Source organism: Lissotriton helveticus, chromosome 1_1 (assembly GCF_964261635.1).
Source record: "Lissotriton helveticus chromosome 1_1, aLisHel1.1, whole genome shotgun sequence".
Classification (NCBI taxonomy): Eukaryota; Metazoa; Chordata; class Amphibia; order Caudata; family Salamandridae; genus Lissotriton; species Lissotriton helveticus.
Genome location: NC_136057.1, coordinates 1,638,145,375 through 1,638,172,415, shown reverse-complemented (window position 1 = coordinate 1,638,172,415; position 27,041 = coordinate 1,638,145,375). Strand labels below are relative to the sequence as shown.

Sequence of the window (27,041 nt, the reverse complement as noted above, 5' to 3'; positions counted from 1 at the left end):
CACACCCCCATGTTATCAATGCCTTAACACCTGGCCAGAGCAGGCGTTGGGAGACCTGCGATAAACGAGTTTATGGCAGGTCTTTTCCTCCCAACGCCTGCCTTGGTAATAGGGTGTTCCCACCTCCAACCACATTTTACATGTGGTTGGACGTGGGAACGCCCACTTTGCATGTCATTAGCGATGTTTCTCGCTGACATGCAGAGTGGGCTTATGCAGGCGTTAGCATGCCCTTGTTAATAGGGCGCTGGAAGTATCGCCGCTTTCTCGGCACAATTCGCCGAAAAAGCGGCTATACTTCAGCTTGCTAATATGCCCCACGGTTCGGTTTAAAATATAACATTAACAACATATGTGTGAGAACCTTAATGATAAATTCAGAACAGCGGAAGGCATGAGGCGAATTCGCACATTTCCTTTGTACATCTGCCCTTTCACAAAAATTATATATCAGCCTATCACTAAATAGAACCTTAAGAAAGACACGAAAGAGAGAAATTAATACATTTTAAATAAACATAAATTCAAATGCATGGAGTTAAATTAGCAATCGGTTTTAAAAACAGACAGAAGACATATTTCTTATTTACCAACCATAACCTAATGTTTCTGACTTCCCCAACTTCAGTATGAGAGAAAAAGAGAAACGCCAGAAGATCCCGCCCTATTCTGGCTTCTTCACGAGGTAAAAGTTGAACTAGTGCCGCTAAATGCTGAGCCCTGCATAGCTGGGATTTGCCTTCTCTGTCATGAGGCACTTGCCATTAATATGTTTTCCGTTGCGGTTTTATCAAGCTCGTATTTCCCGTTCAAAGGCTTAAGATACATTTGTATTACCACTTCCCTTTTGAGATATTAGTTACGGATGAGCCGTTCACTTCCAATTTTATGAAAGCCTCAAAACCGCAAATGCTGTTCAGTTTAATGCAATCATATTCTAACAGGAACCCTGGAACATAGACGCCTACTTTTATTACTCTGGAAGAGATTAACATTTTTAGAATTTTTAATGCTGAGCTTTTGAATGTGTTACACCTTTACCTTCAATGTAAAAGTGTGGCCATAGTAAAAGAAAAATGAACACTCCTAAAAATCCGGTGACTAAGAACAAATGAGAATGTTAACTGAAGAGACAGTGCAGAACGATGGAAAGAAAAACTGTGATAAATTATTAGATAATATAGAGTTCATCCTGACCGCACAAGAGACCCCCATACATCTAAGTAAGTTCATTTCTTCCTTGTTGTGAAAAGAAGGGTTACAGCATTCTAATAGCTCACACTTCTAGCTGGTCCAGTTTGGTGCCTCTCTGCCCAGCTTGTACCAGGAAAGCAACACTCTAGCAGTGATGTTCAGCTAAAAATTCACACCAGGTAGTCAAACAAGTCCCCTTCCATTATGTTAAAAAATTTGTTTTCGAGTTTTGGTCCAAGTTTACTGAAGGTCAGCTCTAGAGTTCCTGTCTTCCAAATGTCTACAAAAAATACAATCCAACATGGGATGCTAAGAACAGCATGTTTAGCTTCACTAAATGGACATTTAAAATCTAGATTTGTGCACATCTGTGCATCTACAGCGGGTAATACATAACATAGAATGTTCTGTAATGTAAAATCCAAATATTAGGTGGAACCAGAGTTTTATGAATCATCGTGAAGGATTCACTGCACGCCAATCCTAACAATATCCTCAGGAACACTAAACCACCGGTTCCTTTAGAAATCTGACATATTCATGTCATTGTTGTAAAATTGTTGATTCACATAAAAGTGGGCTGATCTTTCTGTGAAATCCACAAATTGGAATATATCTTGGTTGTAGTTTTTCCTTTGACTAGGCTTCTGACTCTGACCTCTGACTTTAAGATGTTGTACAATGGATCTTCTGGCATGTGTGTTATAAGATGCTTGCTGCCCTAGAGGCCTTAGTTCTGTAAGGATAACTGGATCTCTTATCGTAGTTGTGACCCAGAACCCGTGAAGAACTGGTGTAGTCGCTGCCAGTGACGACGACAACATGAGCTGGTGCTACCATGGAGTAAATACCCCCTACAATTTTCCACTCTCATTAAAATTTCCATTTATGCAATTACTTTGACTCATATTTCAGTCTTGTTCTGAAAGCAAATCTAAGAAATTATTGATTTGGCTTTGTACTCTTCAAAGAATTATGGAATCCCACCTAAATCAAAATGAGTTGCATTAGTTAAAATAAAATTCACTACATTTGTTACATAAAAGTACATTTATGAAGCAAGTCTCTGGGTAGCATTCAATGTAAGATCATTAGGTGTAGATGTTCAAATAGTTTCTAAATGATATTTGCACGATGACTGTATTAATTATTAGCATGTATTTAGAAATAAGATGTATTCACTTTATATATGCTCTATCGATCTATTTCTTGATAATTTTCTATATCCGTGAAAAACGCTGTGATATTAGGAACTCCAGTTACACAAAATGCCACTTTCTTTTTTTTCTCAGAATGTTCCGAAGGACATACACTGCAGTTGGACCAAACTACTCTCCAGCAGTTGTTAATGGCTTAAAGGTACATTTTAATATTATAAAAGTAACTGCTTTATTTACAGACTCTGGGAGATGAAAAAGTACAAATTGTTACGTCACAGCAAAATGTTGTTTCTGCTTTCCTTTACCTGAAAATCTTATTGTTTCTGCTTGCTTTTAACTGAAAAGCTTATTGTTTCTGCTTGCCTTTACCCGAAAAGCTGTAGACAGATGTTTTTGTGATCCAAATGGGTTTTGCCTTTTCCAACTATGATAACCCGTTTCTTCCTAGTAAGTGTTCATAAAAATATTGTCATTAAAACTTTATATACATAATCGCTGGACAGAAATGTATCTTTCATTCTTCATTGTCCTACACATTCAAGACCTCCCCAGGTTCACACCACGGGCTTCATTTATGAGCCCTTGCGTCACTTTTACGCCGCCAGTGGAGTAAAAAATGTGCCTTGTTGCACCACATTTACAAAGTGACGCATCTAAGCTTAGATGCGTCACTTTGTAAACCCCTGCGCCACATTATACCTGCGTCAGGTATAATGTATGCAGAGGGGGCGTTCCACCGCAAAAAGCCTTGTAATAGTGACGCAGTGAAATCTATGAGATTTCACTGCGTCACTTTTAGGACGCTGTTGCGTCAAAATCTTGCGCCTGCCTCTCAGCAGGCGTAAGACTGATGCAAGCCCTTTCACATGGGGCTTTCCCCATGTGAAAGGACGCATTGCTGGAGTTGCGTCACCTTTGTGACACATTCCAGCAATGCGTGACTTTTGCGCTTACAGATACATCAGAAATACTGACGTATCTGTAACTCCTTGCGACATGATGCGTCATACATTAAATATGACGCATCAGGAATGTCGCAAGGAGTGCGCACTGAGAAGTGACGCATCGCTGCTTTCACGCAGCCATGCGTCATTTCTCATAAATGAGGTCCCACAATTCCAACGATCTCTCCAGCACCTGAGAGAGAGCTCTTGCAGTTGTTGGAAAAACAAAGCGCTTTGCTGTTACAACTTACTAAGGCATAACATTGAAAGTCTTTTACTTTTCTTCAGCTTGGTGTTTTATTAGACAATAATTTGAATTAAAGACACTTGCTGCTCTTTACTTTAGTGTTCCAGTCACGCTGAAATGTACAAGTTCATTAAAATTTAAAATCAGACTACTCTGCTGGGTCCTTTGAAACTGAGCAGCGCCCATAAATAGAGGACGTTAAACTCTGAAACTACAACTACATTTTTCTCTATTTATCAGTGAAGGGTATGTGCTCTTACGGGCCTGTGCCATTTCTTTGCATGTGTCATTATAAATGGTGTTTGCAGTTGTAGTAAATATTATTTTCCAGTAATCCCCGATAAATCACTGGGACTAGGAGACATACTCCAGAGACGGCTTTGCTAATAAAAGAATAGATTTAAGGAGAAGCTTTTGGACACAAGGATATGTGCTGTTGATGGGGCGTTCTCTGAGGACGTAGTTGAGTCATCCACTCCTCTGTGAGTGTTTTATGTGAAATGATGAATTTTGACAATGAGACATTGAAATATGACACTTTTAAAAAAATTCTTTTTTATTGACATTTTTGCATGAACTTACCGAACAAGGACATTAGTGCAGTGGCATCATACATCATAATAGCATTAGGGCAATGCAACTCATGATACAGGATTCAACGATACAGCAATATCTTGCGGCTGTGGCAGCTCAGAATATTACTTGGAGAGTATCATTACGCCAGTGAAATTGACATTAGAGAGACATTGTGGTATCTACTGTGTCTATCATCTGAACATGATGCCTCACGAATTTGAACTGTGGGAGTGGGTTACAACAAAATGGGGACAAAGCAAAATAATCAGGGGTAGGGTAATTGCCTGACACCTGTTGCCTGGTCTGTTGTCAAGTGCGACCCCTCTCAGTTGTAGCTGTTTATAATTCACTTGATGCTGGGGCATATCCTATTTCACTAGAGCTCTGCTATTCCTGGGCCTCTACGCATGCACCCGCTGAACCCAAGTGTTTGATAGGTTGGCGTCTTGTCTCTCCTTGTGTTTCCACGACTGACACTTGGCCCTGTAGGTCTTCTACTATGGCCTCTTCGTTACTAGCCAAGGGAAACTTACGCAGCCCCAGCAGGTCTTCTCTACGTAGGGATACCCCCTCTGCCCTAGTTTGATATATGGCACTCTTTATGGACTTAGGTTCTCAGCTAATCCTCAAGTAATCACATATGAACACTGAATACTTTTAGGGATCTCTGAGGCCATTATTTGCCACTAAATTATATTTCGGATGGCCTCCTATTCCTCTACCACTTCCTCCTGAACACCGTTCACATGCAGCATTTTACTACAAAATACATTGTTAGGACTGACACTTTCAAGACAGGACTTTGAATGTGATAGATGCTATGGCAAATGACTATTACTTTCATGATCTTTCTTGAGCAAGGATTCAGAGGACCATTCAATGAGAGTACCACAGTTGGAATCATTAGTCTCAATGTCTTGTTCCTTCTATAAGGCTCTGAGAATCTCTTACGACTTCCCTATTGGAAAACCAAATATTTCAAGCAGATAGACATCCAGCTCAGGAGTTAAATGCTTCTCCTGGTATCATTTGTGATCTGTTGGTAACAGGTTTGATTGCTGCCTAAGCCAACTACATTTTACATCCTTGTGCGGTAGGTACACTGACTGCTATTAAATTATGTTAAAGTCTGTTATTTACAGTGTAGGAAAGTAGTATTTGCTTCTTATGGTTACCCCCACTTTTTGATGATGTCACACTGTTTTTGGCCTAGTCTGACTGGGATTTTGCTATTTAGGACCCCAGTATATCTGTTTTCTCCCTTAAATTGATATGCATGTACTTTAGGTACACTCAAAATTAGATTCTGGGGTATCCTTATCAGTCCCTAGTATATGGTACACCATGTACCCAGGGAATAGTTACCCAAGAGGCCTCACATGGGCTGCAGCATGTATTATGCCACCCCTGAGTGGCCATCCAAATTGACACGGCCAGCCTGCTACAGCAGACTGTGTAAGCTGGTGCTTGCACCACTTACTTAAGATATAGGTTCACTATATCTATTTAAATCACTACACTTAATTACCTATAAGTCACCCCAATGGCAGACCTTAACAATTCTTAAGGCAGGGTGCTGGGTTTTACATGAGAGGGTGCCCCTACATGAGCAGAACCCCTCTGCAGCCTTCAGAGACCATTCTCCAGGGTTGTCTGTGATGCAGCCAGACATACATGTTTAAGTGCATTATAACCTTGCTGGTAAATACTAACTTTAAAAACGTCTGCTTAGAAATATGTCGTGTTTGGTGTCAAATACCTTGGAATCATACCTCCACACCAGTAACTGGTGTGGGAGGTATGATTCCACCCTTCCAAGGGAACATATGTGGGTCACCGGTCTACCCGGTACCAGCTTTCTCGACATGTGTTGCACAGAATGGATGCTGCCAGCCACAGACACGATTTGCTCTCCTGCTGCTGAGCCAAGCTCGAGCAGAGGAAGGCATGACAATAAGCATCCTGTCACAGGGAGGTGTGACCACTTCCCAGACAGAGTTTAGTGAATTGGGGCTGGTGGGTGCCCTCTGAGAGTGCCAGAAAGTCTGCACTTGGGGCACATTTGGTGTCCTTGTGCATAGTCCAGCTCAAACTAGTTCTGGTAGCCATTTGCTCCTGTTCTGGCTTGAAACTGGACAAAGAACATAGCATAGCCACCCCTCTGTCCTGCCCCTCCACTAGGAGGGTCCACAGAATCTTTCCAACCCCTTCCCATGGGTATAAAGTGGGTTACCTGACTACAGGACTTTAGATTTTACCTGCACAAGATTCTGCTAAGAAGAAACCAAGTACTTTGACTACCTGCACGATGCTGTAAGACTGAAGAATCTCCCTTGGAGTAAAGTGGCTACTCCCCTGCAAAAGAAGGCACCTAAACTAATCTGACCAGTTTGCTTCTCCCAAGCTCCTGAGGACTCTGAAGATTTCAGCAACACAGGAGGTGGGTTTCCAAAGCTCCCTGAGGTCGATCTGCCATCTCAGAAATTCTGAGACCAGTATCCCTCGTGGAGACTGTGTAACCTGAACCCTGTGCAACGTGTACATTTGCAGTTGCATATGCTTAGTGACAATTCCCGAGCCTGTGCTTGGACTCCGTATAGTCCGGACCCTGAGCAGTATTTGCACAGAAGATTTCCTGCCTCCACTTCACGAGTGTCCAGTGGACTGGTACTTTGCAAACTTGCTTGAGATCTCCTCGCGATCCCTGGTCCATTGGCCTGTGGGTCTTGGCGAGGGTCATCTTATTAATTCTTGGGCTTACCTGGTTTCTCAAGATGTGCCCTGACTCTCCATTGCTTGGAGAGTCCCCTGGACCTTGCTGGTCCACACCATAACCTGTTTCCTCGGATTGCATGGGTTGCATTGGCCAAGGCTTTTTGGTGCTCCAGCCAGACATCGACACCTCAGCACTCGACATCCTTCATGGAACAGCTCACCTCCAGATCCTGGTCATCCTCAATATCTCTTGGTGCCCGTGGCTGCAGAGTCAATCAACCCTTCTTCACACCTGAAGCACCTGCCATCGGTGGGCATTCGACTACCGAGCCCCTGGTCACCTGAAGTGACCCAGACTCTGTCCCCTCTGCTTTCAGGTTCCTCTTACCTCAAATCCAGGCTTGTATTCCACCAGACATTCTTCGCCCTCCTGGCAGCAGGGCTTCTTTGCAGCTATCCATTGAAGACGACGAAGGGTTCCGACACCACTTAACGCCTATGCACACGGCTGCTCTGGGATAGGTAACATGGGTACTTCAGTACTCGCTGGTGGGTTGGCCTTAGAACCTCCTAAGTTCCAAAGGGTTTGGTTGAAGTCCTCTTAGAAGTGTCCTTAACTTGTAAATATTCAACCGCGACTTCACCATAGAGTTGTACGGAGCACACGTCTGCGTTTCTTCACTGCACCGGTCCTCTGTGGGTTCCCTGTGTCACTCCTTTGGGTGGTTCCTTGGGGTCTCAGCAATTCTACGTGCTCTAAGCACTGTGTCTAGTCAAGTTGTTGTTGTTATTTAGTATATGGTTCGGTCTCCCCCTGGAGCTCGCTGTGTATTTTGCTTTTTACGAATGTTCTATTGATTCAGTAGTGTGTGCTTTGTGCCCTAGTCTCGTATAGAGACCAGTAGAGAGTGTTATATTAATAAATACATATTTTTACATCAACATTGTGTGGTTCTCCTTCAATTGAGTAATTTAGGAGTTGATATTCTGATAAAACAAGCTGCTTTACACTCCATAAAGATTAAGGTTCCACTAGGATAGCTCCTAATAAGGTAATCTTTGACCTCATGCATCATAAGGGTCGTGTGGACTTGTACAAGGTGTCCACTTTTATTGGTGGACAGCATATACCAGGCCACCTTCTCACATACAGGGCTTATAGTTTGCAAAACAATGTTATGAAACACCACAGAAGAAGCAATTCATTATTTTTTATCTCTACTTCCGGAGAGAAGTCTACATTGGAGTACTGTTCAATAGGTGTCCGTATTTTCATGAACAATTCACGCTCTACATAGATATTTTTTGGGCTGGGTAAAGGCATAGCTGCACAATCGTTCCTGGGTTTATTCAATTGTGAAATGCACATAAAAAATCTTTTTTTCAAGGAACTTGCAACACTTTGTGCAAAAAAATTAATAAAAAAATACAACATTCTGTTGCAAAGCGGAAGTCATGAAGAATAAAAGCAAAAACAATTTGCATCAATAGGAACAAAAACTATATTATTATAAAGGTTTGTTGCATGAATGAACGTCTAGATCTTATGCACAATTTTCATTTAAAAAATGACACCACTGCCCAATCAGGTAGTTCATTGTCCTTTCAACCACTAAAACACATCAAAAACCTTTTTTTTTTACATCTTTATTTATATTTTTGGCTCTGCAATATGACAGCAACACAATTATTTACCAATGAGCTCATACACGTTGAAGAATAGGATTTCTAAGCTGGTTGAGTTGAGAACATTCAACATTTCTACAAAACATTTTTCTATATGCCATTATGCCATCCTATTAACCCCTTTGCCGCAGGGGTAATTCCCTTACGGCGCGGGGGGGGGGAGGGGAGGGCCCCGGCGCCACGGTACTTGTGACGAGCCCAGCTCGTCATGAGGCACAGTGGAGCTGTGCTCATGACGAGCTGGACTCGTCATGACTCCGCCCACTCCTTCAGAACGCCCGCACAGGTGGGGAATGCGCTGTACGACGGAGTGCCGCGGACGTTATGACGAGCCCAGCTCATCATGAGCACAGCTCCACTGTGCCTCATGATGAGCTAGGCTCGTCATAAGCATGGATGTGGTTAACAATGCACCAACCCTCGCTCTGTGGTCACCCCCATCTCTGCAAACTTCTCATAATATGAATCAAGCTCCCCTCCAGTTCTCCCAACCAGTTCTACCTCTTTAGGTTGAGCTGGCGAGGAATCGGCACCACACTTCAGCTGCTCCCTCTCCGATCTACACAGCCTAAACATTATTTCATATCTTACTTATCCTCTTCTTCAGGATTTCTGGTCAACTTATTTACCATCTCTGTCCACTTTCTGAGGTCCTCTTCAAACCTCTCATCTGGTATGACCATTTCAAACATAATTCTTCTGCTTGGATCCACTGTCATATTTTTTCTCCAACGCAGCACAAATGATATGGCATCTTGTATCCGACAAAATGGTTGCAATCTTCTGAAAATGGAACTCTTTAACACCATTTTAGTCACGGGCTCCCCAGTGGCGTAGGAATGGAGGCTTGGTTGTCATCACTGAGGGGGTGACAAAATGGCAAAAAAAAAAAAATGTGTTTTAAACACATATTTTTGCCATTTTGTCAAGCCGGGTGTGACAAGTCGGGTGTGACAAGTGTCATCACTCAGGGGGATTACAAAATGGAAAAAATATGTGTTTTAAACACATAGTTTTGCTATTTTGTCAAGCCGGGGGTGACAAGACATTTTCCGCACGGGGTACCACCTGACCTTGCTAAGCCAATGGGGCTACAATGCTGCAGCCACTTGTGGGACTTCCCACGAGGTATCCGGTACCTGCTTTGTGCCCCTTATCAAGCAAATTGATAGGGTTTTTGGGTCTTTGTCAAACCATTTATCTGTGTATTGGAGCCCTATATAAACATAGTAGAGCTCCAGATCGGGGAGGCCCAGTCTGTCCCTCTCTCTATCCAATTTCAAAATGTCCAGATGCATTATATTCCTCATCCCTGCCCAATAGCGAAACAAGGAGGCTGTCTATTTCACAGAATGGTCATTTTTGAATGTGGTCCTTTAGGAAATTGGGTTACTGGTTGAAGAGGGCGAAGCCCTACTCAAGTAGCAACCACACTTTATGTCAGGGTGAAACACAAGCAAACCCTACATTAACCTGTGCTTAACGGTTAGGCGATAGAACATAGATAAAGGCCCTGTTATAGAGAGGCACTTGTCAAATTTATTCCTCTCTGAACTCAGTCGGATCCCTCTGTCTTCACTCTCCTGAGACACTGGTCTGACCCACTGGGAACCCTTTCTCCTCACTTGTGGAACCTATCTGTGATGCACTTAACCTTGCCTTGCTCACAGAGGCATCCCATTAGGTAGACAGTACCACCATGGACAACAAATTAGGCATTGCAGCGCTGGCCCAAGAAGCTGCCCTATGATGAAGCATGACACCCCTCGGGATGTGTGAGGGCCTTTGATCCTTACTGGAGCTATCCCTGTACAATCACGTATTGTCCTATCTAGCACCTGTCCGTAACTGACACAGCATTCTTGGCCTGTCGCACTCCCCTCTTCTCCCATAGGGACAGCGTACTTTCTTGTTTTACAGTAACAAACAGAGGCCACTGGCAGCTGTCAGTATCACGAGCTGGGCCCGGGCCATCCTCTGTCACATGGTAGCTCCAGGTGGGTACATTAGGTAGGCCACTCTTCCAACCTCAGGGCTGGCAATGATTTCCCTAAGGGATCGTAAGGGTCTTCTGACCTTTGAGGTTTCTCAAAGTGGAGTGCAACAGTCCCAGGTGTTAGACACCATATGTCCATTCTACCTCCCACCAATGCTGTGGTAGTATCCAGGAGACTAGCTTTACAGCCTAGGGTTAGTACCCTGAGGCTGAGCAGGTGACAAGGTTGAGTCCTCCCCACCCAGCCCCTTCATCTGGGCTCCCATACCATGCCTGAGAGTGGTACCCCTAAAAAACAGAAGTGTCAAGGAGCTCCTCCCAGCTTTCCTGACACCGGGGGAAAACCATTCCACAGAATGCAGTCTATGGGCATCTGGGTACTAACTATAACCTTTCTCTGGGTCACCTCCACACCACACTCCAAGAATATCAGGGCTATGTGACGGACAAAGTCTTGCCTCTTGACTTGAGTTACCCTACACACCTGGCCAGTATACTGCTCTGGAGAAACCAGCCTTTCTACTGCCATGATCTGGCTGTCCCCGTGTCCCTCAAAGCAGTGACAGGGATCCCATTCACTTTCATCTAGTGGAAGGGATGACTCCCACCCTTGAGGATCATTAGCTTACCGCCTGAGCCTATCTCCCAGATAAGTGAGATCCTGGAATGGTCTTTGACCTGCCCCGGGGGACTACTTACTCCTAAGAGCACACTAGCCTCCCCTGCCCAAACTCCTCTGTACCGTTTTTGCAATATAAGAATGACAATACTAAAATAAATGCTCCTATCGCATAACTATATCCAACTCGGAGAGGAGTTCTTTACCTCACTATTGCCGTGGAAGTCCCGGGTTGCACTTCCCCTATAGGAACCATTTGCTACACCATATAATCCTCCTCATCACCTTCCGCTTTTGCTGTCAGCAACTGGTGAGCCGTCGCCCAGCCCTCAGAGCTTTCTGAAGCTCCAACGTTTTGGGGCCTTTCAGGGTTGGAAGCCCCATTTACTTAAAGAACTGCTTGAGCTCCACTACAGTGTAGCTATCCAGGATCATGAGCTCAAATTCAATTTCTGCAAGCATGGCCACAGACAGAATGAGAGTGAATTTGGAAAAAGCAAGACCCAATTAAAGAGAGTTTTAAAAAACTTGAATTGTTGTCACAATATTTTTCTGGAATTTTTAGTGTAACACAAAGTCACTGTATGGCACTGCACAAAATCAAGTCATAATCTCACTGCTGAACACCAATGTAGGAAGTTGGGGTACTGGTTAAGAACAGCAATAATCCAATCACTAGAACTGGAGATATGCAATTAAAAGAAATTCAGGTTATTATAGCATCTAAAAGTATAGAGCGCCACTCAGGATTATTTGGTAGTGCAAGACCAGGTAGTATAGTCATAAGTTCAGGCCGACTGTGATGGAGCGTGAAGCGGAAACAGGGACCAGGTTGGTCCCACTGAAAGAGTTATCTTCAAATAACCAGCGCAAAATGTTCGGTTTGCGATGGAGGGGGCCACGAGGAGAAAGGAGAGAAAGCATTGTGGATGGTCATCGCTGTAGCATGAAGAGCAGGCCAGGCGTCATGGACGGTCACCACTGTAGCACAAAGATATGGTTGGGCATCATTGCTGGAGATTCACATTGGAGGTCACCGCGGTCTGACGATGCTGTAGCGCGAAGTACAGATCACATGTTGCTAGCGGTCACTGTGGTGTGCAGAGCCTGCTTCACCAGAGCTTTGCATTGGTGGGTGGTTCGGGCGGCAAGATCTTGGTGCAAACTGGCCCATTTGTGGTCACAAAGACTCCAAAACGTCTGGATTTTTCCTTTTCTTGGATAAAGAGTTCAACCAATACCACACTAAGGGTCTAGGACAGAGGGATACAACTTGGGTATCAGGTATCCAATCTGGCAGAAGCCAGCATGGGTCAGGTAGGTTCAGTTGCAGGTCCAGTAGCAAGTCCAGATCCAGGCAGAAGGCCAGCTGGGCAGATGTAGGGAGGCCTCTGAAGCTTGCTATGTCCCTGTAGCTCAGAACAGGAGGTCAGTTAGCTACCCTATCTTCCTAGGACACTCTTGGAAGTTCAGTGTACTCCAAAATAGCCTTCATCCCTGGCACATTACGCATCACTGGGCTCTTACATAAGCAGGCTAATAGACCTGACAACCTTGGCATGGTATTCCCCCAAACCTTTTCCTTTATTCCTCTTGTTTGCTGAATTCATTTTTGTTGGCTTTAGGACTTTGTGGATGTACTCACTGCTAACCAGTGCTAAAGCGCTTGCGATCTCTGCTTCAAACATGGTAAAATTGGCCTATGCATAATAGACACATTTACCTTACTTGAAAGTTCCAAGTAAATTCTACTACCTGTATCCAGTGCCAGTAAATTCAATGCTGCTAGTGGGTATTCGGCGCTCATTGTGCCACCCACTAAAGTAGCACTTTTAAAACATGTCTCTGGTCTGCTACTGCAGTCTGTAGTACAGTTTTACAATGCCATTTCAACCTGGCAAAATACACTTTTTGCTAGACTTCAACCTTGGAGACAGTTAGAGACTAAGGAGCGAGTATGACTACTGTCACATGTCATCTGGTATCCTCAAAGCAGGTGATTTCCAATGTAGTCCGCCAAGTTGTGATAGCTGACAACCATGAGAGTCACTATCCTGTGGTTCTTGTTCTCTTTGAATGGGGGCGTGTCAGGTTACTTAAGGGTATCTGTAAGTCCAGCAATGCATGTGGATTGTCTGCTTCATTCCAACCTTGAGCACACCTTCTGGAAAGAGGTAAAGCCACTGTCCCACTCAGAGATGCTTCTGTTGCTCGGATCATGTGCCTGACAACACAGTCCATGTCTGTCCAAGAGGGAAGTCATAAGAGCTTGAAAAAATGGCTCAGGTACCTGGCAAAAAGTTAAAGGGTGGGGACGCTGGAAATATTTTCACGGTCCAAGAAGAGGCTGAGTCTGAGGGTTATGCCCCAGAATCTACTGGGGAAGACATTTCTGTCCTGAGAGACCTGAGTTGGCCAGATGGCAGGCAGAAGGGAAGCCATTCCGGGCAGAGTTCTGCAAAGCACAGAACCAGTGCCATATTCTGGCGGGCCTACTGCAGCAGGCTGAGGCCCAGGCAGCTGGCAACACCGCTGATGATTATCTGATTTATGGAGAGAATGATCTCCTGTATAGTAAGCCTAAGGCCCCCTGACCCTGGTGCAATATGTGTTGGTGGTCCCTCAGTACTACAGGCCTTCTACTGGGTTTGGTTCATAATGTTCCCCTGGGAAGACATCTCGGGCAGGCCAAGACTATTGCATGGCTGGTCACCGACATCTAATGGCCTTGGATGAAAACTACCTCAGATGCATTCTGCAGGTCTTGTCATACCTGCTAGGCCAGTGGGAATTCACTGGGAAAGCAGAAGGCTCCTCTGGTTCCCATTCCAGTCATTGGCTTCCCCTTAAAGAGTGTAGGCAGCAATATTGTTGGGTTCCTGAGCCCCAAGAATGCACAAGGCAACATGTTCATCCTGGTCTAGGTGGACCATGCCACTTGGGACCTGGAAGTCATTCCTCTGAGCATGGTGACTGCACCTGCAGCAGCCAGAGAACTGATGTGGATCTTTACTCGGGTGGGCCTCCCCACAGTGATGGTGTCTGACCGGGGACGCAACTTCATGTCAGTTTACATGAAGTCACTGTGGAACAAGTGTGGAGTAATGTACAAGTTCTCCATGCCCAACTATCCCCAGACCAATGGGCTTAGTGAAAGTTTCAACAAGACCCTCAAAGGCAAGATCATGGGCTTGTCAAAACCTTTAAGGCAGACGGGGCAATCCCTTCCCATGCCTGTTCACTTACAGGGAGGTACCACAGAAGGGTGACAGAATCAATCCTTTTGAACTTCTGTATAGCCACCCTATCAGATGACATCTCAGCCTTGTGATGGTGAGGTGGGAGCAAGCTTCCAAGAACTAACTCCTCCGAATGTAGTCAGCTACATGTTGGCTCTCAAGATTCAGAGGAAGCATTTGTGGAAGAAAGCCACTGAGAACATAGAAGCCAATCAGGAAGTCATGAAATGCTGTTATGCCCAGAAGACCATCTTAATATCTTAATTGAGTTTTAGCTTGGTCAGAAAGTGTGGGTGATGAAGCCAGTGGAATCCCAGGCCTAGCAGGACCAGTGGACGGGGCAACATGAGGCAAAGTGCCCAAGGGGGAGGTTACCTACCCGGTGGATTTCAAGACCCTCAATAAACCGTTAAGCAACCTGTATGTCAACCACCTTGTGCACCACTTTGAGAGATCAGAGGTAATCATGGGCCAGATGTAGGAAGCATGCATTTTGTGACTTGCAAATTGCATTGCTTTGTGACTCGCAATATGCGAGTTGCAAAATGCAATGTACAACAGTGTCTCAGACACTGTTTGCTATTCCCAGTGTGCCTCATCAATATTCATGAGGCAAGCGCAATTTGCGACCCCATTGGGAATGGCTAGCACAGACAGGGATGGGTCCTGCTGGGTTCAGCTGACCACCATGTCTGTGACTGCTTTTTCAATAAAGCTGTTTTTTTTAAAAAAATGCATCCCATTTTCCTAAGGGAAAACGGATGCATTTAAAAATGAAAAATGAAACTTTTCAGTTACATTTTTTAAGGGCAGGCAGTTGTCCCTGGGACCACTACCTGCTCTTAAAAATATGTTTGCACCCATTCACAAAGGGTAAGGGGTCCCCTGGGAGCCCCTTCCTGTTTGTGAATGGTTTACCACCCTTTTGAAAAGGGTGTAAAACAATAGTACATGCCATTTTCACTTGCTATTAGGAAGGGACGCCCATGACACGCCCCTTCCTAATAGCGAGTCGCAAACCATATTTTGCGAGTTGCTAATAGTTTAGCGACTCACAAAATATGGTTCGTACATGGGGCTGGCCTTTTTTTCGGTCGCAAACGGGCTGAATTCCCGCTTGCAACTGCAAAAAATGGTCAGTCATCTGCTCCCATGTTCCTGGTGATGGATGATGGGATGGATGAGGAGAGTGAACCTCTCCCTGACCTCCTATATTCCAAGGAGCAGTATTGGCCAGTTGAAGAACTTGTTCTCTCCCCAACCCTGAGCAGCAGAGGGACTGAAGTCACTTACTGGGGCAGTTTGCCTCACTATTCTCACTTACCCCAGGGCTCACCACTTGGTGCTCCCAAGATATTGACAACAGGAACATAATGCCTGTCAAAAACAAAATTTACAGGCTGTCTGACAAAGTGAGAGCTAGTATTAAGGATGAGGTTTTTAAAATGCTGGAGTTAGGATTGATTGAGCACTCTGACAGCTTTTGTAAAGCCAAGTGCTTTTGGTACCCAAGGCAGTTCCACCATGTGCCATACCAGAACTCCAGTTTTGTGTGAACAATAAAGAGTTAAACTCAGCCAATGAGACTAATGCTTGCCACATCCCCTGAGCTGATGAGCTCCTCAATCGGTCAGGAGCTGCCAAGTTCCTGAGTACATTTGACTTGATGTGTGAGCATTGGCAGACTGCCTTAACTGAGGGAGTTAAAGACAGGTCTGCATTCTCCACTCCAGAGAGCCGATTCTGGTTACAAGTGATGCTCTTTGTGGTAAAGAATGTTCCTGCCACCATCCAGAGATTTGTTAAAAGGTTCCTGACTGAGATGAAGGATCTCAGTGCTGCATGTCTAGATGACATTGCTGTCTTCAGATCCAGATGGGAACATCACCTGTTCCACCTCCAGTATGACTATCACAGCCAGTAAGTGCCTGACTTGGGCCACTAGGTCGATGGGTGCAAAGTGCAGCCACCTCCAGTCCAAAATTTAAACCATCTTGGCTTGGGAACACCACAAGACCCAGACCGAGGTGACGCCTACCTGAGCCTCAGTTGCTACTACAGGAGATTTTTCAAGGGTTATGGTGCCATTGTTGCCCCCTTTACAGAGCTGACTTTCAAAGGGAAGCTCAAGAAGTTGATCTGGACTAAGGCATTCTAAAATGTTTTTGACACCTTGAAAGAGGTCATGTGTACTGTACCAGTGCTCAGTGCACCCCATCTCTCCAAGAAAATCCCTGTGCAAACGTATGCATCTGACCATAGCATTAGGGCTGTGCTCTCACATCTGACTGATGAGGGCTTGGAGCAACCTGTAGTCTTCCTCAGTAAGAGGCTACTTCCCAGGTAACAGAGTTGGAGTGCTATTAAAAAAGGGAAGCCTTTGCAGTAGTCTAGACACTGAAGAATTTGAGACCATATTAGTTTGGAACTCAACCTTGTGTTCTGACAGATCACAGACCCCTAAGATAGCTAATGCAGATGAGGAGCGAGAATTGCAAACTGTTGAAGTGGTCCATCTCTTTACAGGGAACGGGCTTAATGACAGATCATAGCCCTTGGACTAACCACACCAATGCTGAAGGCCTTTCCAGGTTTTCCTCCTTAGTGATGAGAACTCCCTTAAGGGTGGGTAGTTCATTCCTGCTTTCAACTGGGAGGGGCACATGTTTGACCTGAAATCCCTGGTTGAGGTTTCTCCCAAACTTTTTGCCTTTACCCCTCCTGTTTGGTGAATTAATTTCTGTTGGCTTTAGCACTCTGTGCACTCTACCACTGCTAACCTTGTACTCTCACCGTCAGCATGATAAAAAAGGCCTTCACCAAATTGGCAATTTTAATTTACTCCTAAATCCCTAGTAAATGGTAATACATGTACCCAGGGTCTGTAGATTAAATGCTACTAATGGGTCTTCAGCACTCATTGTGCTACTTACTATAGTAGCACTTTTAATGCATATCTCAGGTCTGCCACTGCAACCTGTAGTGTAGGGTTAAACTGCCATTTCAACTGGCAAAATGTACCTTTTGCCAGACCTATGACTTCCTTTTTAATACTTATAAGTCACCCCGGGAGTAGGCCCTAAAAGACCCATAGGGCAGGGTGCGTTGTGTTTTTAAAAAAAAAATAGGACATATACATAAGTTTTACATGCATGCCCAGGCAGTGAAAAACTCCTAACGTTGTTTTTCAGTTTTGGAAGGCTCATCTCTCCCAATCTTGACTTTCACTGAATTACATATGACATTTAATAGTGCTAACTTTAGGTTGGGAGCAGGTAGAGATGTTTTTACACTCAAATGAATTGTAATCCTCTTTAATGTTGATATTGGATTTTAAGTTACAATTTTGAAAATGACGCTTTTAGAAATTTTGCATTTTCCTGTCCGAAGATGGAGGACACTGCCAGAAAGCAGTTTCCTGGATCACGACAGTGAATGCCTCGTCTGTTAGGGTTTTGGGTAACACAAAGGGGGCTTAGTTGTGCACAGGATGGGTAATTCTGGCAGATGACTGGGGAGGGGCTGTACACAGCCACACTTAGGGGCCTGTTAGGATGGCGGTCGGACTTTAGTCCACCCGCCACCCTAACGGTGCAGCGACCGGCCGCCAGTGGTGCGGCTGTCCCGCGCCTGCAATTGGATGCCACCCCCACCATGGCGGTGGAATCCTCCATTCCCAGCAGTGTGTGGTGCCCGCCACAATGTTGGCAATGCACTTTGTGCATTGTCATGCACAAGGTGACAGGCACTGCGTGGTGCCTGCCACCTTGTTCATGACAGTGTAGGGGGGTATGGTACCCCCTATGTGCACCCCCCCTCTCCCCAACTGAAGTACTAGAAAAAAACATAAAGGGCTATACCTACCAATAGCCCCAATCCCATTACCAAATAATCAGTCAGTTGGCAGTGAAGAAAGTTCAATCATTTATTAAGCAAAATACTCTATAGAGGAGCCTCTCCAACCCTCACCCATCAGTTGCGTGGAGAAGACTGTTGGCTCGTATTCAAACATGAGGTTATATACTTTTTGGTTCAACACATATAATCACTATAAAAGGAAAAACACCAGTTGGCCCTTGAGCTCCAGGGAAGAACCATATATGGCACACATGATTAGTTCAAAGCGTAACTAATTATTTCTGGGAAGGTCAGGAGGGGTGACTCCCTTTCGTCTTGGTGCCCGGGAGTGTAGGCATGGCGCTTCCAGGAATGCGCTTATCGTACCCAAAGCCAGATGCGACCTTGAGTCTCAGGACAGTCGAGTAAACAGCCTACGTTCAGCTGCTCCCAGTAACTCAGATGAACTGGGGCTTGACAACGGCCGGAGATTAACACGTGATCACAGCCCCTGTTCGAGCATAAGTTCAAAAATGGCGTCTGTATGGTTCTCGGCCTACTCTGTTAGCAGTGGATACGCGAGGAGTGAATAAATGCTGTCCTCCCTGCAAGTAGTACAGTATTACAGGAGTAAACCTATAGACCTGGTCGGGATCAGGGTGAGAAGGTTGAACAAAAAACAGTATCCCAACAAGTAATGTTTGGTAGACAATTACATATGTATGTGGAAAACATTACACAAACAGAAATAAAGGAGACGATTATTCAATTAGTCTTTTTGTCGTTATTCATCTTGTATACAATAGGAATGGTCAAAACAGGGTCATGATCATACAGTTGAAGCAGCACTGTATTGGACAAATCATATAACAACCAAAAATTATACTTGGTGCTCAATAGTGTACAAGTGAGAAATAGCGACGCAAGTGGCAGTGTAAACAGTGTGAACGGCGCAGGGAGGATGTGAGTGCAAGTATCATACAGTGGGTGGCTTAGTGAAGTGAACAATTCGAGTGACTTAAGTGTTCAATTCACAATTAAGCAATAGCCACAGTAAAAATTGCACCAATGAATGTGCTGCACAGTCGACGACGTTTCGACCCTCAATTGTTTGGGGTCGTCTTCAGGACATGGTACACTATTGAGCACCAAGTATAATTTTTGGTTGTTATATGATTTGTCCAATACAGTGCTGCTTCAACTGTATGATCATGACCCTGTTTTGACCATTCCTTTTGAATACAAGATGAATAATGACAAAAAGACTAATTGAATAATCGTCTCTTTTATTTCTGTTTGTGTAATGTTTTCCACATACATATGCAATTGTCTACCAAACATTACCTGTTGGGATACTGTTTTCTGTTCAACGTCCTCCCTGCAAAGCATTTATATATATCAAGCAAAAGAGGGTACATATAGATGCATCATGCTAACATAACATAGGTCCGATACTCCTTATGTATGGGAAATCTATTTTTTATCCCTCAGAACGGCCCTTTTAGAATGATGTAGCTAACTAAAACAGCTCAATCTTCAAATATTCCCTCATCAATCTGCATTAAATCCTTGAGCTCCTGCTGAACTAACTGAGCCTTTACTGCTGCTGGGGATGGACCGGCCAAGGAGGAGGTGAGTTTAGTTGCACAATTAGAGCAACATGCCGGTCCACATTGCATACAAAGGCAACATGTGAATATGATACGGGCTATACCTGCCAGCACTATCAGAATTTTCCATCCCCAAGTAGACAACAAACCCCAGAACCAACCAGAGAGGGACCACGTAACAGTCTCTACATGTATTTCGGAAGCCAAACGATGTAGCTTCTGGATAGCCAAATGAACGGAGGAGGCGGATTCAGGGATATAAACACAGCAAGAACTGCTGATCACATGGCATGCTCTTCCTCGATCTGCCAAGATATCGTCTAAAACCATACGATTTTGAAGCGAAACGAGTCTGGTCGCTTGTAGCTCTACGGTTAGATTAGTCAATATTCCTGCAGTAGTGTTAATTACCACTTCAACTACTCTGGACAACCGGCGTACTTCTTTGCTGGTTATTGTAGGCCCCCAAATGGGAAACACTCCTTTTATAATGTCTGTAAAATGCTGCAGTGGAGTATCTGTCTGATCTATATTGGTAGTATCTATCTCTCTTTTATTTCTCCTTACAAGCACACTTCGTTTATCTAAGCGTTGATCCTTGTGATAAATAGAAGGGGCAATATAGACTGGAGGGTACAGGAAGGACAGGTAGCAACGTCCAGCCCAACCTCGTGGAAGCCAAGTATAGGCATTTTCTCCACAAACAAAATATACATTAGGAGGGGTTAACAATGGAGGGCTGCTAAAAGTACGCAACTGATAAGTGTAATTACATTGGCTTTCTCCTACTGATATGTACCCTACTCCCTGAACACAGAACGCAGAGGTACTACTTAGTATAGGCACTGGAATAGCCCTATCTTCAGTAACATTACGGTCTTGAAAATGTCGATAATACTGAGTGAAATTAAACAAAAAAAAATCCAAAATCTCATTTTTCAACCAAGTGGTATTTTCATGCGTTGTATACATATACATACATGCATTCGGATCTAAGGTTCCCTCTCCATTATTCCCTCAGGGTCGAATCCTTGATGAACCTCGATATATGCTAAAAGCATTTCATAATCCTTTTCTGAAAACCTTAGAGTGTCCACTGTATAATGCATATACATCATTAAAAGTAATTTAAACCAAGCCTCACAACTCCCCAGATGAGACAAGGGAAGGGATATGAATAAGTTGTGCTTGTGCATAACAGATGGTAAAAAACCACAAACCAAACAATTTGTAGTATTGGTGGCACTGTGTGTTTGATGAAGCATTTCAACAAATACATTTTTCACATAAGTCTGACGATGCATTTCCTTATGTGGGGCTAAAGTATGAAACACATGTTCCGGAGGTGGGGCAGTTGTTCCTAAAACAGTATGCATAGGGTGGCAAAATTGTAAATGAATGAATACTCCCATCAATGTGATTAGTAATATTGCTATAATAACTATAAATGCAATTTTAGCTCAGGTCCAACTAGAAAAGACAGGCATATATGCAGGGAAATAACGCGGTACAAAAGGACGTTCCTCTTCAGGAACGAAACGAGCAAAGGGATACATACTAACTAAAAGTCCAAAAATAAACTCGAGCAATGCATTCCAACCTGCCAGAGTGTGCTTCTTTCCTGTGTCTGTTTAGAGCCTCACAGCCAGGCTCCTCTCGTTCATCACAGATAATACCAAGCAAGCTTCTCAAGTTGGAGTTATGTTCTCACACAACCCTTTAAGAAAACACAACCTGGGTCACTTTAAACAAGAAATTCAGTCTTTCTTTCTGAACAGAGCAAGCAAATGTTCAAGACTCTCATCGTGTTCAGTCCAGTGTCTCGCTCAGTACCCCAGAAGCGCATCTAACAGACATTCGTGGAACAGGTCTGTACCCTATCACTCAAGTCTCTCCCTACCTCCTACCATATTCACCTGGGGTACCGTGTTGTTTTCTGGGCCGCAGGTTGTATCGATCATGGCCAGGCACTTCTTGATCAGAGAACAAAACAGAGGATGATGAATCCAGTGAAACAGGGGTACTGCGAGCCTCTCGTTCGACTGTAGGGGCAACAGAATCTGGGGAAATCACTTGTGCTGATGACAGAGCCCCTTCCGAGCCTCGAACATCTTCTCTTTGCCCTTCTCCAATTACCTGGGCATCAGAAAAAGGGACAAAACGAGGAACTCGCTCACTTTCCTGGGTCAGAACCCCTTCCTGGCTTCGCTGATCATATGGAAGCGGGAGGGGTAGTTTTTTCAGATGTGACACATGGATCCAGTGTCGCTTGTCATTCGCCTTTACCACCGTCCGCATGGTCAACAAGACTTGAAACGGTTCAGACCAACGGGGATCCAAGCTGGATTTTCGCAGATAATTACGGACCAGAACCCACTGTCCTGGCTCCAAGCGATGTCCGGCACCCTCCGGCAGGGGCTGCAAAACTGCTGAGACCTGTTGATGAATGGAATGGAGATCTTTAGTCAAATCATACAGATAGCCTGTCAACATAGGATACTCTATATCACGAAATGTTCTGGGTCTCGGGACGCCCCAAACATTAGCAGGGCACCCAAAAATAACCTCATACAGGGATAAGCCAGAACGAGAATGTGGGGTAACCCATATTGACATTAATGCCAGCAGTAGAGCATCTGGCCACTTCAATCCAGTACTTTCTTGAATTTTTGCTAATTTGAGCTTCAGTATCCCATTATACTTCTCGACCAACCCAGCGGACTGGCGGTGTCGAGCCGCATGGAATTTCTGTTTAATGTGTAGTCCATTACAAATGTGACTGATGAATTCTGCATTAAAGTGTATCCCGTTATCACTCCAGATCACCGAGGCAATCCATAGCGTGGGAAGAATTCCTTTACTAACGCCTTTGCCGTTGCCAAAGAACTATTTTCTTTGGTCGGGTAGTCTTCCACTCATGTACTGAAAGCGCACACCACGACCAGGACATACTTCAAATTATTTACGCGCTCCAGCTGGATATAATCCATTTGGAACACCTCAAAAGGCAAAGATGGTGGTGCAAAGTTTCCACTCAATAGGCTCCCTGCCCCCAGGATTATGTCGTAAGCAAACCATGCAATATTGCACCAAATGAGCAGTGGTCCTTGGAATATTGGGATTGTACCATACAGGATCTAAAAATGCACAAATACCATTTGCCCGAATATGAGCTGAACCATGTGCCATTGTCACCATCACATTGACTAATGCATTAGGCAACAACCACCGCTGTTTTTCTGTCAAATCAATCCAACAATCGTCTGTATCTAATTTCCCCACTTTCTCTTTCAAGTGAGCCAGCTCAATAGGGGTAGCTTCTTTCTGTATTTCTCGGACACCCTCCATGGTGTTATTAAACATTTCTGTTTCAGTCACCCACCTAGCAGAGCTAGTCACAAACATTGAGGTCAATTTGGATTTTGCAGTTTCCTTAGCCACTTGATCAGCAAAGGCATTACCTTCACCCACTGCATCAACCACTGCCTTGTGTGCACTGCATGTAACTACAGCCACCATCTCTGGTAACGTCAATGCTGTCAGCAATCGCAAAATCAAGGGGCCATGCTTTATTCGCTGACCATAGGAAGTGAGAAAACCTCTTTCGGCCCAAAGTCGGCCAAAACTATGAGCCACACCGAAGGCGCACTGGCTGTCGGTGCAAATATTTACTCTCAATCCTTCACTTAACTCACAGGCCCGAAGCAATGCCACTAACTCAGCTGCTTGTACTGATTGATAGGGTACTCGAGAAGCCTTAACTATAGTGTGAAGAGTAGTCATCGCATATGCAGAAGTTGTCGTGTCATCTGGTAATTTATAACAAGAGCCATCGACATACAACTCCCGTTGAGGGTCAGATAGAGGAATGTCTGTCAGGTCTACCCGTCCCTTCGTCTCTTCCTCCGTCCGAAATATACAATCATGAACATCATTGTTTTTTTTGTTCGAAGGGAGGGGTAGTAACGTAGCAGGGTTCAGAGTGGCACATCGTTTAATCATAATGTGGGGAGCAAACAAAGTCAATTCGTAACCTGTAAGGCGCGCACTCGTAAGTTGCTGGGTCTTCGTTTTGTTCAATAATGTATCCACAGCGTGCGGTACCATCACTGTGAGATAGGTGTTCAGGACGAGCCCTTCCGACTGTTGAATAGCCACTGCAACCGCAGCAGTAGCTCTGAAACAGCTAGGGAGTGCTCTGGCGACATTATCCAACACCGCCGAGAAATAGGCACAAGGTCTCCGCTTACCACCAAATCCTTGTGTTAACACAGAAAGCGAGCAACCGTCTACCTCGTGTACCAAGAACGTGTGCAGAGCAAAGCGCAGTTTCAAAGAGTCAAAAGCATTTTGGCAAGCATCAGTCCAGGGTAAAGGTTCATGCACATCTTTAGTGGTTAAATACAGGAGAGGTTTAGTGAGAAGAGAAAAATTAGGGATCCATTGGCGACAGTAAGAATGTATGCCGAGAAATGCACGAACATCACGCTGAGTATGAGGTACAGGCATATTAAAGATGGTAGTCACACGCTCAGGGGTTCATCTCCTCCCCTCTTTTGACAGTAGATGACCTAGGTAGGTCACCTCCTGCTGACAATATTGGAATTTTGAAAGAGATACTTTATTGCCATTAGCCGCCAAATGAGACAATAATTGTACAGTGGCTTCCTTACAACCTTCCTCGGTGTCAGAGGCCACTAACAGATCATCAACATATTGCAACAGCACATTACCAGGGGGCAGGACCAAATCATCCAACAATGTCTTTAAAGCTTGACTATAAATACTAGGACTTTCCGTGTACCCATGGGGAGCGCGACAAAACCGGAAGCTGCGACCAGATAATGAGAAGCTGCAAATATGACGGCTATCGGGATGGATCGGAATGCAAAAGAAAGCATTCTTTAAATCTATCACAGAGAAATATTTGGCAGTGGGTGGAATCATAGTGAGAATAGTAGTGATGTCAGAAACCACAGGGTATTGGGGCACCACTATTTTATTAATTTCACGCAAATCAATCACAAAATGATAAGTATCAACATAATCAGGATCACTTCCAACAGGGGCCTTTTTTAAGATCTGTAAAATGGGGCTGTTGCATATATTAGCAGCTGTCTCCTCTACCACACCCTTTTTGATCAAATCTTGTATGAAGGAGAGCAAAGCTTTCTCGCCTGCCGGAGAAATTTTGTACTGAGGTATACGTGGAAGCCGAGCATTTTGCTTCAAAGTAATAGAAACTGGTGGAATCCTTAATAATCCTACATCTGTGTCTCCAGTGGCCCACAGTGTCGCTGGGATAGCAGCAAACTCAGGAGGGAGGGGTTCATTTTTGGTGAAACACTGCAAAATATGCTTGCCAAGAGGATTGATAGTCAAATAAACACCATTAGGTGAACAATTAATGTTTGCATGTAATTTCTTCAACAAATCCAAGCCCAATAAATTTTCACCACAATGGGAAGTCAAAAGAAGCGGGGAGTCTACCGTAACTGGACCAATTGTAAGCGGAATAGGTTTGGAAATGGGGCTCACCACCGGAATTCCCGGGAATCCCACCGAAACATTATTTTGCCCAGACAGAGCAGCCCCCGGGACCAGAGAACGAGAAATAGAACTATTCATCGCACCCGTATCAACTAAAAACTTTTCAGATGTTCCGATCAAATGTGCCTTTACATAAGGACCTTGCTGATCAACGGGTACTGACACCTGGCCTCCACTCTGTCTTTGGCTGTCCTATGTATAGGCATACCTTTCGGTTGCATCCATCGCGCAGCCCTCATTATAGTACTGCCTACCTCTCGGATTATCGAAATAATTATTTTCTGATCCGACGTGTGCCGCCTCTTCTCGTCGCATATCACTGCGATCCACACCACCTCGACCTCTTCCTCCTCTTCTCATAGCCCATTCTGAGCCAGCAACAATGGACACTGAAATCACCAATGCCCTTCCTCCTTACAATAAGAGCACTGGTTTATCCCCAAAACAACAGCAGGTCCTCCGCCTCGTCCAGTTCCTGCCCCCCTCGGGACGAACCCTCTACCACCTCTCTCTTTGCCTCGTCCTCGAACAACTTGTTGCAATAATACCCGTGTCTTAAGATCTTTCATTTTCTTGTCCGTCTTATCCTTACTCTCATTTTCTCTATGTTCGTAATATTGGGCCATACTCAATATTACCGAGGGCGTAGACGTGGTCCAGGTACTTTCAGCGGCTTGTAGCCGCGCAGAAACTTCCGGTAACAAATTGGTCACAAAACAATTAACAAATAATCGTATACCGCCTTCCAATGATAAATCCTGTCCGCTAAACTCAATAAATACACCTTCAAATCTAGTGAAGAAATCAGAAACGCTTTCGACTTTCTTCTGCTTACATGCTTTCAATTTATCCCAATCCACCTTACGAGGAGGAATTAAGGAATGCATGTAAGTAATAATACGGCAAGGTAACGCCAATAGTTCGGGTTTTGGTTAATCACCAGGCTTACGTTCCTTATCCCAATCTTTTATCTTTTCCCATGTTCCGCCTAACTCCTGAACATGGTCCTGATCATGCACCTGACGCCATACATCAACAGGGACTAACAACGCAAAAAATAGCTCTATGTCAGCTAGGGTCATAACGGCTGAAAAGCTGCTTCTGTGAGTTCTTTATAATAAGCCATGGGATTCTTACGGGGGTCAGGTAGTTGTGATTTTAGCGAGAGGACTTCACTCCTCTTCCAGGGGGTGTAAACCCATTGTTCTTGCACTCGTGCCTCTACACGAGGTTTAGTCACCACATCCTGATAATTTTTTAATTCCGGTACTTTAGGATGAAAGATAGGATGGACTTCTCACATAGGGTGCTGAGAGTCCCATGAGGAACATTTTTGGTACATCCGCCCTCGATACCTTAATAAAACCTCAACATTTTTGTACACTTCCTCTGGTCTAAGTTCAGATTTATGAGCCCTGTCCTGAATATCATACATCACTTGGGGGGCCATCCCTCCTGCAAAACACTGTTCCCATAAAGTAAGAAGACATGTGGCCATGTGTTTCAGGGCATGTTGCTGCATAACAGGCTCAAAGTCTCGGAACGTGCTCCATATATCAGTTATAGTATAGATAGGATGTCGCATCCACTGGGATGACTGATTTTCAATCATATGTTTCTCATTTAGTCCTAGAGTCGAACGAGTAAACAATTTTTGTGTGTGTAACT

The 27,041-nt window shown here is 44.4% G+C and overlaps 1 protein-coding gene across 1 annotated transcript in view; it reads left to right on the top strand.

Annotated features, from left to right (window-relative positions):
- Positions 1-27,041, top strand: part of PDE1B (phosphodiesterase 1B) — a 1,091,117-nt gene that overhangs the window by 328,374 nt on the left and 735,702 nt on the right. Inside the window, exon 4 of the mRNA XM_078688664.1 lies at positions 2,487-2,553. Within this exon, the coding sequence (XP_078544790.1) occupies positions 2,487-2,553 (67 nt within the window). The remainder of the gene's footprint in view (positions 1-2,486; positions 2,554-27,041) is intronic.